The 14,615-nt window shown below is 38.8% G+C and overlaps 1 protein-coding gene across 1 annotated transcript in view; it reads right to left on the reverse strand.

The window, feature by feature from the left end:
• Nucleotides 1-14,615, reverse strand: part of TTLL11 (tubulin tyrosine ligase like 11) — a gene marked incomplete at both ends in the record, with an annotated part of 51,453 nt that overhangs the window by 2,561 nt on the left and 34,277 nt on the right. The window contains 2 exons of the mRNA XM_082009084.1: nt 1,914-2,020; nt 4,460-4,717. Of these exons, the coding sequence (XP_081865210.1) occupies nt 1,914-2,020; nt 4,460-4,717 (365 nt within the window). The remainder of the gene's footprint in view (nt 1-1,913; nt 2,021-4,459; nt 4,718-14,615) is intronic.

Genomic DNA, 14,615 nt, shown 5'->3' on the forward strand with positions numbered 1-14,615 from the left:
AGCAATTTTAGAAATTAAGTTATATATTAAATGGTGTATTTAGGCCACTAACGTAACAGGAAAATAATCCCTGAACTCTGCTACTTGATAGATTACTGTCTCAGATCTAAAATGTGACCAAAGCAGGTAGGGAGGTAATTCACTACTGAAGGCTGGGTTGGCTGTTTGTTTCTCTAATTATAGAAAGTTTTCTTCATAAATGTCAATAACAAACTCAGCAACTCATCGCAAACACCTCACAAAAAGGTATCAAAAGTATATGGATCAGATGCTCATGAAGCTTTTAAAAATCCATTATGTAAATATGATTTCTTTAGCCAGATAAACACTCCATTATTTCACTGAGAACTGCAAACCTTCCTGAGCATGAATGGGAATATAGATATTCTGGAACTTTCCAAAAAGTGTCTTGTCTTCTGCCTGAAGAACTGAACGTCCTATTACTGTTATTAACCTCCTACTTTTTGCGGAGGGCAGTTTCCCAGGCTATACAGCCTAGAAACCTGCTAGTGCACATCTCCGGCAAACCTAACAACGCAGGAAAAGACAACAACAGAAGGCAGACTCTGATCGTTTGAACAAAAAATGCTTGAAGACAAACTTCTACAAATTTTTACATAAGATCACATTTTTACAAATATTTGCCTCATACACAGGGATCCTGGACAAACAACAGACTTAAAACTGGAAACATATCGCATTTTTAAAGCAAAGACTGAAAATTATAGCTGGGGTACACAGTATGGATTTTTAGAACTAGATCTGGGCTCCTCATGCAATGCTCTGCTGCCCTAGTGATGTCTACCATATGAACACCTTAATAATATTCCAGAAATGTTTATGTTTGCTTTAAAAAACTAAGTTCATAATATAATCAACAGAAGAAACCCATCGTTGCTGTTTAGTAATTGCCTACTGTCACAAGCAAGTAGTTTTCTTTAGCAACCTCAGGTACACACGTAAATGCGACTCGCATTCAATAGCAGGAAAAGGGGCATCCTGGTAGTATGCCCAGTATCTAATACTGCCAAGTCTTTTAATGCTGCAGCAATAGTGTGCTACCACTTAGGAAAATAATATATATTCAAACATTTAGAAGAATTAGGTTTGCAGAGGTTTTTCGTTGAGAGAAATCTTTTCTACACTTCAACACAGAAAATATTTACATCAGAAAGTCATCTTGCCAACCTGCACGTACAGAGTCAGCTCTGGGGCCCCAGTGTCATCAGTGCGGATCCAGAGCTATTCTAACCATTTCTCACTGTGGGGCAAGTAACTACATGTAAGAACACCTACCTTCAGCGTGAGCAGAAGAGAAGAGCCAAACTCAGGAAAGAAAACACTAGCATTTCAATTAGTTTGTTTTCCTTTGAAACCAATTTATGAAAAATCTGTCTTAGAAGCCCAAGAAGTGAATGTGGACAAACTCTACCGTGAGTACAGGTAAACTGAAGACAGTTTGTAACTTCAGACTGTTCAGTTCTTGTGATTTATAGTGTTGGGATTTGGGCAGAGAGATCTGTTTTTTTCAGGAGATGAAACTGATTTTCATGCTTATATATAAACCCAGAAAAAATAACCAATGTAATCAAATTTTAAACAGAAAACCAAAGACATGGATGGAATGATCCTTCTGGCCTGCTTATTAAATTATGAGAGATTTCTTGTAATAGGTTAATATTCTAAATGCAACTGTGTAATAGGAAAGTATTTATATTCATTTTTGCAACCACTCAACTGCACTGTCAAGAAGGTATGAGATGGAACTAAACAGAAGAATTTGTTGCACGTGTACATGCCTCAGATGTACGTGCCATGTTCCCATTACTTTTACTGAATATTTGAGGTGTGCTTGAGCTACCAAAAGTACAAAAAACCAGCTTCTGTAGTCTTCAAATACAAAATAGCATTACCTGATTCTTTGTGGTCGATTCCCATGCTGTTCCACCTCCTTGTGATGTCAATATATAAGATATCTACAGAAGCCATTGAAAAATTGCTGTTACTCAGTTTGCAGTTTCTGTTAAAAACAGACAAAATAAAGAAAAAAATCTGATTACATCCAAACTTCCAAGTCAGGAAAAATTCTGCAAGGGCAACTGAGAGAACACTGGGAGAAAAGTTTACCCATGTCATACGTGTACACCCACTGTAACACGCTTAGTCTAACAAAACACGTACAGCACAGAGCAAACAAACCAGTGTTCATCAAGCGTACGTATCGAAACGGAAAAGGCCCCGAATTTCCCAGGTGCAGAACATCTGCATGTACCTCATCCCGCTGCCGGTTCAGATCACGCGGGCACCACCTCTGCCAGAGCGGCTCTGGGCAGGAGCGTCCCGCTTCGCCGCGTGCATCTACATCCCATTTGCACGTGCCATCTCATGTCAATCTCTAGCCGCAAAAAAGCGGCGGGTCAGATTACAGATTAACTGGTTTATTTTGGGTTTGCAACAAACCAGGGCGGGGGGAATATGTGTCGACCGTTACACACAGCTTTATGTTGACCATAATGAAATATGTGTTGATGGTTACGCGCAGCTTCCCCCGAGGCTATCGCTAGGGCTCTTTCTGAGGCCGTAACAGAACGGAATCACTTGGTACGTTGCGGAGCCCAACACACATCGGCACAGACTGTCTACGTAAGGCAGAGTTTGCACAGAGAAATACTCCTATTTACTGACTGATCCTTCTGGGAAAGGGTTGGGGGAAAGCTCTCGGGCACAGGCTTATTCTTCAGGCCTGAACGCCGGACAGATTTACCCTGCGCGTTACTGGTAACCCCTGGGTGCATCTCGGGCGTTTCGTGATAAGCACATGGAGGAGACCTGACACTTGTGTGGTCTGAGCCTGCAGTCTAGTGTTGATCGGTGTGTGAGAATTAGCCATCTGTCCAGGATTTCCAGATGTCTGGCAGCCTGGCGGGAACTAGTGCACATGCCAAAGAGCTTGCCAAAATTTCTAGCCAGAAAAGGAAAAAAAAAAAAACCCCAACAAAACCAAACCAAAAAAAAATCTCAAACCACCAACAAAACAAAAAATCCAAATACTTTAAAAGAATCTTACTCTTTAGTAGCCTAAGCAGAGCTCACTTAAAACAGAGGCTTAAGGTCTGGCCTAAGTAGTCCCAAAGCTGCTTGCTTCAGCAGCACCCAAGCAAGGACTAGAGCCATGTTCAGCATTTCCCTTTTAGTTATTTTTTAATATGAAGAAATTATTGAAGGGGAACAGATTTTGATTCGCTAAAATTTGAGTGGTTAGTCTCTGCAACCACTTGCCCTTCCCCAATCACAATTGTGTACCATTTTATTCTTCAAAAGTGATACAGCACACATCTTAGAAACATGACCTTATTTCTGAAATGAGTAGTAATGACAGCCTTTGAGAAAAAGGGCCACAGAGTTGGTATAGATCCTCTGGTGAAAAAATAAACAAAATATTTGCCAATATTAAAAAGTTTAATTTAACATGCATTAGGAAACTGCAAACATGACTTCATTGAGATACGGCAATTTATTTTAATATTCTTAAAAGAAAATGTTGGCATTTATTCTGTGTTCCTCTGACAAGTGCCAAATTAAGGCTGGACTAAACAATAGAAAATACAGAACTGGAAACAATCCTGTACTGGTCTGTGGATAGAGCAGATGCCTTCAGTCGTTTTCTATATATCATAATTTGTATAAATCAAATTGTTTATATTCATTCCTGAATGCTAAATGCATCTGCACAGAAACAGGATCTGTATTTTAAGAGTACATCTGCTGCTGCTGCTGCTGATTTCTTTTGTCATTGTCAATGAAAGACAGAAATGAGATATTTGTACCATGACTAGAACAGATATATCCATAAAAAACAATGAAAAAACTCTCACAAATAAAAAGTATGTGAAAAAATAAATTGAGTTCCTTGCCATTGCAAGGTGCAATTTCACAATGCAAATCCTTCGTGCACAACGCATCAGCAACTGGCATTTGGAAACCCCTTCCTGGGGCCTGGGGCAGGCGGCTGTGTCCCCACAGCCAGCAGAATTGGACCTCGAGTGACCCAATTTCGGTTGTCATTTTTTCACAATGGTATTCCTACGCTTTACTAGGACAAGCTGACTTGTCGACTAAGACTGCAAATACTATCTCCCAAAGTATCGCTGATCTGCTGCAGAATAAAGACCCGGGTTCCTACTAGACACAGTTTCATGGGCCAGGTATTTTGGGAGCTTGGAATGATAAAAATGTATCTATTTTATAAAAAAATAGGCAATAGTTCAATGGAACTTATAGGGAAAAGTTCCTTTAGAAGGCATCACTAAACCTACAAGCTAAAAGTGTGCCACTGGTAGGGCCTGCTTTTATTAAACGAAGCTTAAGCTAAGCTTAAGTGCTGCCCCATGGGCTTGGGAGCTTCTAAGTTCTCAGCTACACCTTAAGCCATGTCCACAGAAACCTTCACCTTACTAACCTTATAAATGTTCGGAAGCCTGTTGGCCCCAACTTTGTTGTCCCTTTTACACCAAGAAATCGGATAAACAACGCAGCCACTCTGTCCACAAGCCGCAGATAGTTAAACTGCTTCGCGTACTTGGGAAACACTTGCTTGAGACAAAGGGAGGGGAGGCCAGCCTCCGGGCTCCTGGTGGTACCCTGCTCCGGTCTGTCTGCCGGTCCTGCGTCCAACAGCTCTTCGCTTGCTTCTGGCACATGCTCCAAAGTCTGACACCTGTAGCACACAAAATAATTATATCTTATGTTAACCTTATTCTTACAAGATTCAATATGCTGTCTTTCCGGATTTTTTTTATATTACAAAATATTATTTTATGAGCTTTTTACAGTAATGAAAAATCAAGAACAAATACTAAGGCTCCCTAAAGCAGAAACCATGTTTATAGGAGTGTTTAAAAGGATAACAAGCAGACCACTCTCTGATGCCAAAAATAATGCCTATAAATACAACTGACAAAGAGATGCTGCACCATTACCAGGTTAATTGTGGGAGCTACCGTTAACTCGTAACTCCCCTTGAAACGACCAGGAGCTGGGCACAATCATATCATTTTTCTGTAAATTTTGAAATTTTGTTTTATACTAAACCGCTCCGTTACCAAAATATTGAGTTTACCACCCCAAGAAGGTAAGAGTGGGTGCCTGGTCACTGCAACACCGCACGGTCGCCCCGAGCCAGTGCAGTTCTTTTCATGTGGCTCTTTGGCTGTTGTATCCTAGGAAGAGGTCAGTGATTTGCTATGCAGGTATTAAAATGCAACAAGTTCTAGCCGCGTGTTTTCTGGGCACTGCCCAAGCTGCAGAAACAGATGGAAGATTCTAAAAATTAGTATTTTTTTTAAAAAGATGGGTGACTTTAGGACCTCAAAATTATGACAATGTAAGACATTACATTTTCCATATGACTTCTCAGCATTTTCTGAAAACCATGTTCCCTTAAATTTATCTCATATAAAACATTCCAAAATTGAAACGCTGACAGGTAGTTACTTCTGAAAATCTTGATCAAGGTATGCCTGCATGATTCCCTTGCGATCCTTCAAAAATATTTATAGTGCATTCATTGATAAAGGCATTTAGTTTATCTTTAATAACAGAAGGCCAGGATGGACATCAAACTGTGTTGCTCCTTTCTGCATCGCTGATCTGGAACAGTATTTTTCCCTCATAATATTTTTTTTTTTTTTTTAAGTTTTTTAAAGGGTTTTTTTCCTTCCCTTCTTACTTTTCCTTGTCCTAACCAGTAATACTCCTTAGAGCACTTAATAAAGCTGAGGTAACAAAAAATTCTCAACAAATTGGGCCCCACTGAGTTAATTTTTTGTAAAAGGCAGAAGATTTTTTTTTTTTTAATCCACATAGTTAAACATTAAAAGCCAAACATTTCAACGCCCTCCCAAACACAGAAATTGTTTTTCTTTGAGGTAGATTTGTTGTGACGCTGTAGAATATCCGTATTCCTTTCAAAAGGTCTTTACAACCTCACAAAAGGTAAGAGGCTAACTTCTTCCACATAGACGAGGAAACACCAGATAGTAACTGCACGTTAGTGTTATCAGCATTGGACAAATACAGGTATGTAGAAAAAAACCCAAGTTTCATGAAATTTCATGGAATATTTCATGGGAAATGCTTTGAGATTGTAATAATCTAATGATATTTAAACTTATTTTCCAATAATGATTAGAAACTTTTACTTTCCCTGATAAGTAAGGTACAAAAAGCACAGTAAGATATATTTGCAAAGAAGAAATTCTAACAATACATTCAAGAAGCAATACGGTTCACATAAATGCATACAGGCACTACTCAGAGACAATTTCTGGGCAATCCCATTATTTTTTCTTCAAATCCTCTGTGCATACTGTCAAAATACATTATTTCATCTTCATTGTTGTTGCCAAATCCCTGAATAAAGCTGATCAAGGTAATGATGTTCTGAAATAAATGTTACATGTTTATTCAGCATGACATATTTTTACTTTTTCTCTATGCTTGACATATCTATATAAAATTCAAGATTGCTATCCTCCTAAGTTCAGAAAGTCTGATAGCTGATGGTAATTATGTGGCACCCACTAAGCATATGCAGGTTTTCATTTTTTTCCCCAGTCATTTCTCTAAGTACCTATCATCAAGAATAAGTATAATTCACACTAGGTACTAAAAAAATTCGTGCTTTTACCGCATAGGTTTTTTTGTGTTACTCAGCAGATTTAGTGTCCTTCAGAAAGTTCTGTTGCAGCAGAGGATAACAATCAACATAGTTATTATTCACCCACAGCACTGTAAAAGTGATTAATTCAAATCTACGGTAAATCTGTACTTTCTGACTTCAATTCCAAAAGGCAGCAGATCTCCTTAGCCCTCATACAACCATCCTTTAGTCAGTCATCCATAAGAAATATCCCCACGGGATTTTTAGCCTCTCCTCTTAAGTTTCCCTGAAAGACATTAATCCATTGCCACTGTGTCCGCTTTCAGTAGAGAATACTTCAAAGTTATACTTTTAACTTCTAGCGAGAGGTATGATGAAAATAAATGTATGGCAATTGTAAGACAAAGGGCCCTTACAGGAAAAAAAAGTAAGAATCACACACACAAAAAATTTAGTATGAACTAAATTGCGGTATGTATTTCTAAAAGACATTTTTGGGGCCAAGTTTTCAACCCCGTTGAATCTGGGCTCTGAACTCATTCACACCTCCAGATTTACCTTCAAATGGCAGCAGCTCACCATCCGCTGCGGCACCTGCCCAAACCGTAACCACCGATGCAACTGCTCAACGCGGAACCGAGGCTGGAGACTTCTCCCTGCACCAAATGCAAACCTCCAAGTTTATTTAGGCGAACTTTGAACGTTAGCAGATGTTGCAACAGTTCTTTGTAAAAAGCATCCGTGTTCAGCCTCTTTTGGTGTTAAAGTACTGGTAACTGCCAGGCCACTGCTGCTCAGATGGGACTGTCACGCTGCGATTCACAAAGCATCTGTTCTTCTAAGACTATTGTTACAAAATTTAAAAATAATGGTACTTCTCTTGCATCCACACTTCTATTCACCGACGTTGAATGTGATCACTTGTGAGATAAAAGACTCTAAAAAGTCTTCAAAAAATAAATACAAATCTTAGGTAGTGCTTTGATAATGTTCCTCTTTGCTGCAGATAGCAAAGCAGAAAAATAACGTTATTTTTGTCATTAGTTAAGTAAACCTTAAAGTAATAAATTATTGGTTTTGTTCCTTCTCATCTAAAATTGGACGGCGGTTTCACTGCCATTGAGTACCCTCTGGCTGCCAAAAGAGCAAGAGTGTCTACAGCCAAGAAACAATAAGCATGCAGGTTTCTATTTATAATCTTAAAAGGTCTGTTCATGAATTTTAACATGCAAATCTTCAGCCAGTTGAACTAGACCTTGACCAAATGTGAAACCTTGTACTCAGTAGGAGAGAAGGTTGTGTTGTTTGTAACATAACTCTCGTTTTAATGACACCTGGAAGCCCTGAACCCTTCCTCATTGTAAATTCAAGAGTGTTTTGGATTGTACATTATTCATTCATCATTCGTGTTCTCAGTTCAAAAAATATAAAGCTTTACTTCAAAAGATGCAAGCAGAGCTGGGGAAATTTCATTAGATTTCATTGTTTTACAGAAAATCCTGAAGAGACTGTTAAAGGCATCAGCTTCAGAGACATAAATTATAGCCCCCGTGCTCTTCAGTGTGCTGCCCCTCCACCTTACTGCGACAGAGGTTTGGCTTGTGGAACGAGAGCCCTCGGCGCAGGCTTCACCCGCAAATCCGTACTTCCTTCCTTCCCGCTGAAGTAACAGTCCCTGGAACTGCTGAGGAAGTACAGTACTTTAAAAGAGGTTTTTTCCAACCTTCATCCTCAAAAGAAATGTGAAATGATCACGAAAAGAAAACCCAAACCATAGTGGTAAACAAATACTCCAGAGACACGTTACTGCTGGTAGCCACAGAAGATTCTGTCTCTCTGATTGTATGAATGAATACAGTCAAATTATTCAATGGGATTGTGTTTGGTTTGTATTAGGGCCATAGAAAATTGTGTTAACGGAAAAAAAACAGTATTATGGCCAAAGAAAAAAATATTGTTAAATATAATAAAGCAGAGGCTCTAAATTACCACCTAGAATTTCCTTCTTCCCCTCCTTTCTATGGAGAAAAGCCTACAACTTCCTTTGAGGTCATGAATAAAAACGCAAAACCACCTTCCCATTTCAAACTTTTACTGAAATAGCTCTTGAAACCATATTTCCTATTAGAAAAGTATTTTCTAAATAAAACCAGCTTTTATGCTGCTGTATGTCTCATTCCTTTCCACTTATACATTGGGAAAGTCTATAAATTTTTAAAATCAGAACAAGAAAGCTTAATTCTAATCTTTATTGCCAAATCTTGTACATCTATTAAGTGAAAAAAGATAATATACTTCTCAATTTGCTTTTAAAGGTTATTGCTTTTATAAAGTTTAATGATTTGTTTTCATTCTTGGCTCCCCGCCACGAAGATTTCCTTAAGTTTCCTTTTCTAATGCAAAAGACCTTAATTAATTTGATCATATAATTTAAAGTGAAAGTTCTATTTTGCACCTTTAATAAAACTAACGACTTTCCAAAACAAACCTGCACAAGAGCTTGTCCGGATCTGTAAAACTGAACTGATACATAGACCTGCCTATTCTGCAAGCTCACCTTAACTGCAAGCATTTACTCTGACTATAGTCAGAGTGTAATTCTCCACTGTTACCACTGACAGTACTTCAGTAAAAGTTTATTTTCTGTAGATTTATTCAACACACTTGTATGCACCTAATCTCAATGTGGTCTCAACACGACTAATTAAGAAAAACCGCCTAGGTAGGTATATTACAGCCAGACTCTATAAAACCAGAATTTTACTGTGATCTGCACATTTTTGCAAGGAAACACTGCACAACACATTTTCTGCCCTAGCGCTAGATAAATGACACTCACTTGCGATGCACCATTACATCTCCTTCTGCGTTTCGCTGCCATCTGCTTTCACCACGCCATAAGGGCGAGTCGGATGACGCAACTCCCCCAAGGGTCATGCAATCAAAGAGCGGTGTAAGCACTGGCAGTACAGCTACAAAAAGCAGAAACACAGCTCAAAGTCCAGCAACAGTGAAGACTAAGGGGGATTTTCACCTCCGTTTCTACCATTAACTCCTCAGGCAATTGGAAAGTACAGAAGTACCATTTTTGTAATGTTACCTGTCAGATGCAAAGCGTTGCTGAAAACTCCCACGCGTATTTACCATCCAGTTCTTTCTTACTCCAGAAAGTGACTTCCATGAAACATCTTACACACTGTGCTGGTCAGGGCTTCACCTCGGGACTCTGGGTACAACAGGGTTCTCACGTTTGGCCCTAGTCTCCCTGAAAACCTTGCAAAAGGTCTGTGGAGGAGCGCTGCAGTGGAGTTGTGGGGAAGGGCTCAGGAACTCCAAAATGCTGAAACAAATCTCCAGAAGGAGAAACTTGCACGTCTCCTCCATTAGCTCCTCTCTCACGGGATTTCCAACACGCAAGGGGAGGAGAAGGAAGCTGAGCCCCGCACTTTAAACCTACTCCTTAGAATTAATTGTTTTGACTGACACAGCTGAGTCAGGCTAAATGAATGAAAGGTCAAATATAAGGTAATGCTTCTGTTTCCATACAGAATAAAAGCAATGCTTAATTTACATACTAATGTCTGACCTCAATACATTAATTTCTCTAATTCTGCAGCTCATGACAGATCTCTCTTTAGAAATGATCAGCTGTGGAGAAAATATTAACTGCATCTTTAAAAAAGAATTTCAATTTTAATGAAGCTTATGGAAATGACATCTAAGACTACTTATCTTTTATACACAATTACTGATTTATTATTGTTTGTTTCCTCCACCTATGTTTTATCCCTTTCATTCTGACCAGTCTTAATCTCTATGCAAATATAAGTTGCTAAGGGACAAACAAATTTGCAATTACTAATTAAAGGCTTCAAAATTCACAACATTTTGTATAATTGTACATAAAATTTAGCTGTCAAGTTCAGAGTAAAATTGGGCAAGAATTGCAACAATAATATTTCTAAGAATGCTCATTTGATATATTTAACATTTAGGGCATTGCTAGAAGTAAAAATTAAGCAATTTTTATACCAGCTGACAACTGCTTACCTAATAAAGAAAATATTGTGCTCTGGATTCTGAAGCTGTAATTATTCTCACAGCTGAGCCTCTCCCCTGAGCAAGGACTATGTTAACATAGCTAAAAGCAGAGAATATTTTGCATGACAAATCCATCCATCCACCCATTTATCACCACAGTATATGGACCTCCCAAGAAACAGATAGGTGTTTGTTACTGGAGCGTGTAGGTACGAAGACGTTTGCGTGCTCATTCACAGAAGTAAATCATTTAGGAAACAGTCAGTGCCTTTGCATTATCAACTGTTCATGAATTTTCTTTTATGAACTAATCCCATTGCTTCTATTAACACACAGAGACTTCCAGCACTCACAGGAGGTGATAGCAAGAAGTTTCATAGTTTGGCTGCATGTTGTGTGAATAATCAGCATCTTTTGTTTTGTACCGGCCACTTGCGGGTTTTCTTTGGAGAAACTGAATATTCATCTCCTCTTCACCCTCTGGCAAAGTAAAAAACATCAATAGCTCTAGCATTTCCTCCTTTCCAAATAAAGTTACACAAAGATAGAAGTATTACAAGAATATTAAACCCCATAGAGTAAGAGATTTTTGAAGTTACGTTAGAAACATTATTGCTCTTACATATAGTTTATTCAACACTTCAAGAATGCTTTGAGGCAGTCAAAGCAACCCTGGTAAAAAGTCCATATTTCAAACAGCAGAATCAAACACATTAAAAATAAGGATTGATAATCACCATGTTGTTGGCAGACAACTAACTTCACATCACACAAAATACATTTGGAAAACGCAGCAGCTGTCCTGTCTCCTGGAAGCAGAAAGTGCTGAAAGCAGTTACAACTTCCATCTCTCTCTAGGAAAGAAGAATCCATATCTCAGTTAGAGAAGTAAAGCGGTTAAGTCACCTCACTTAGATTTTAACCTCATCGTGGGCATTGCCTAACTTTGCCCGCACCTTCACCAAGCCTTCACCATCGTATTCACTCTGGAAAGGTGAAAGAAACGGAGCACACGAAGTTTTTTCCGAGTTGGCAAACACATTTTAGGTGAATCCAGGGAGAAATTCAAAGTGTACTCCATAGCCTTGTCGTTTGCTTAACAAAAACAAGATCATTTATCAGATTCTTGAAAAAGTTAAATCGAAACCCCTGCAGTCTATCATCAACAATCACAGCAGCTCTCACGCACAGCGTCTGCTAGTCGCAGGCTTCCCATTTTCTGTCCCACGAGTGTTATTTGTTTACCACGTATGATACTCTAAGCTCCACAGACATCAGTCCCCTTTCTGAGAAGGATGTTTAGCTGCCTCTTCAGATTGGGTGGATTCATTATAAAAATAAACACTTCTCATGAAAGATTAAATAGCTTTTGAAAGAAAACAGGAGACTCTGAAAGTTTGCCGCCTTAACACATTGTTAATGAGTGTTTCCAAGATGTAGAAACTTAGTATGGATCCTGACTTGCTCCACACCAAGGACAAAGCAATGGATGAGAATATTACTGACCTTTTCATATCATATGCAAAGACGACTAAAGTCTCCACGTCAAACCCAAAACCTAAAACAAGCTGAAGTGCTGTCCTACACATTTTGTTTAGGAAGAAATGCAGTTTGTACTAGGAAACACATGCCATAGCCACACAAGCACTCACACACTTACTGCAATTATCAACAAGTACTATTCATGGACTAACACTTCCGTTTCATAGAAGTTGTACAGAGCCTTTCCTGTCTGAATCGTGCATTGCTCAGCGGAATTTCTGAAACAGGAGACAGTGCAGAGGCACATTGTGCTCAACTTTCCACTAGCAGCTTACAAAATATGGTCATTTCTGTTCACTCCTAGATAATACAATTCAAGATGCTGTTGTCTACTTTTATATGGAGAATACTACAGAAATAATAGCTTCCAATACTCCATAATATAAGTAAACTTCATTAAAAAAAAAAAAAATCACAATATGGGCAACAGCTAACACTGTTCCAGCCATCCATAAAATACCAGAGCATACGGAACAAGAGAGATTTCCATCCTTCCCTTGACAACACAGCCATGGAAAGAGTTCAGAAGATGACCCAGCCAGAGAAACCACTGGTTCAGAGAAACCTGAGAAGCCCAAAGATTGAGTCACTCACTTATTTGAGGAATTCTCCATAGTTTGGAATGGCTTTTATCTGCCCTGATTAGTAAGTGAGGATTTGCTCCACTGTCCTTTGAAAAAAGTACTCCCCTAGACAATTTAGGTGCCTGTGATCTTAGTATCTTCCAGATCAGAAAAGGCTTAATTTTAGGGTGTTTTAAAAAGCAGCATGTATGAAAAGTCTTAAGTCTTATGAGGAGCAGCTGAGGGAACTGGGGGTGTTTAGTCTGGAGAAGAGGAGGCTGAGGGGAGACCTCATCGCTCTCTACAACTACCTGAAAGAGGGTTGTGGCGACGCGGGTGTTGGTCTCTTCTCCCAAGTAACTAGTGATAGGATGAGAGGAAATGGCCTCAAGTTGCGCCAGGGGAGGTTTAGATTTGATATTAGGAAAAATTTCTTCACTGAGAGAATGGTCAAGCATTGGAAGAGGCTGCCCAGGGAAGTGGTGGAGTCACCATCATTGGGTGTGTTCAAAAAAAGTGTGGACGTGGCGCTTCGGGACATGGTTTAGTGGGCGTGGTGGTGTTGGGTTAACAGTTGGACTTGATGATCTTGAAGGTCTTTTCCAACCTTAAAGATTCTGTGATTCTAATTCTGTGAAAAGAATCGTTTAGGTTTTCAACAAGCCTGTTACACAAATCAGAAGTCAGAAAGGCTGTGTTAATTGCCTTGTACAATAAACTAAGCTCAATCCAATAAACCATTTCAAATCTGATATCTGAACACTGTGAATGTTCACTGGTGATACTGTGATTAAATCTAGTTTTGTTAAACTCCTACCTTACTAGGCAATTACAGGAATCTGTAAGGAGAGCCATTCTTTAGAGAAACAAAGCAGATACTGCACACCTGGGATGAACATCCAGCTGGACGTAATAGTTGCACTTGACCTCTGTGTTTATTTCTATAGCACTCCTTGACACATAGTTTAAATCATGAAAGTGAAAAAATGCATTTGAGGAGTCTCAGGTGCAGTGTGCTGAAAAAACCAGTTATTTCCTAATTATTAATTGAGATTCTTTACTTCCAACTTTCTCTTTTTAAGAATAATGGCAATATCAGTCTGCATTAGCTAAGGATTTATTACTTATAATGTAACAGAAGCAATGTTAGCTTATGCTATTACCTGTCATCTATTTGAGTGCTGCAGAAAATACAGCATTACTGTAATGAAATAATGTATAAGCAATGTAAAACCTTCATCGATGGACTTTGTTCCACTGTAGCAAATGTAGCAAAAAATTATTATAGAACAAAGATCATTAAATATGGTCCCCAATAGTTTATTCTTTATGGAGGTAGCTTTTATTGTTCCTAGTAGATTTATTTGTGTTCACATTCGCTTTTAAGGTACTTACGTGCCTCATTATTTCTGCAGAGTTTCCTTTGTTTCTTTAGAAAAGTGTGCCTTAAAAACAGTAATACAGGATACTGCAAAGACAAACCAGTCGTAAAGCCTGATAATATATTGAAACCAACATTAAATGAGACCACCAAGTGTCTTATAGTAGAACAGAAAAAACCTAAGCCCCGTGGTATTTCTTCCGATGTGGAAATTATTCTTAGAAAGCAGTCATGATTATGCTAAGGCAGAAAAGGAGCTTTAGCCTGTCATCCAACGGAGTAGAAAGCAGCAGTGCCATTGCATTTCATCAGCAGTAATCCTCCTATTAAAGCAGGTGAATTCTACATACACAAAATAACACTACTGATGATTACACTGCTGTTAAGTCATGTGGCTTTATGCTTTCATTTTGTGGCAACTGGGTGC

This window comes from Phaethon aethereus, assembly GCF_964289735.1.
Source record: "Phaethon aethereus genome assembly, chromosome: 20".
Taxonomy (NCBI): Eukaryota; Metazoa; Chordata; class Aves; order Phaethontiformes; family Phaethontidae; genus Phaethon; species Phaethon aethereus.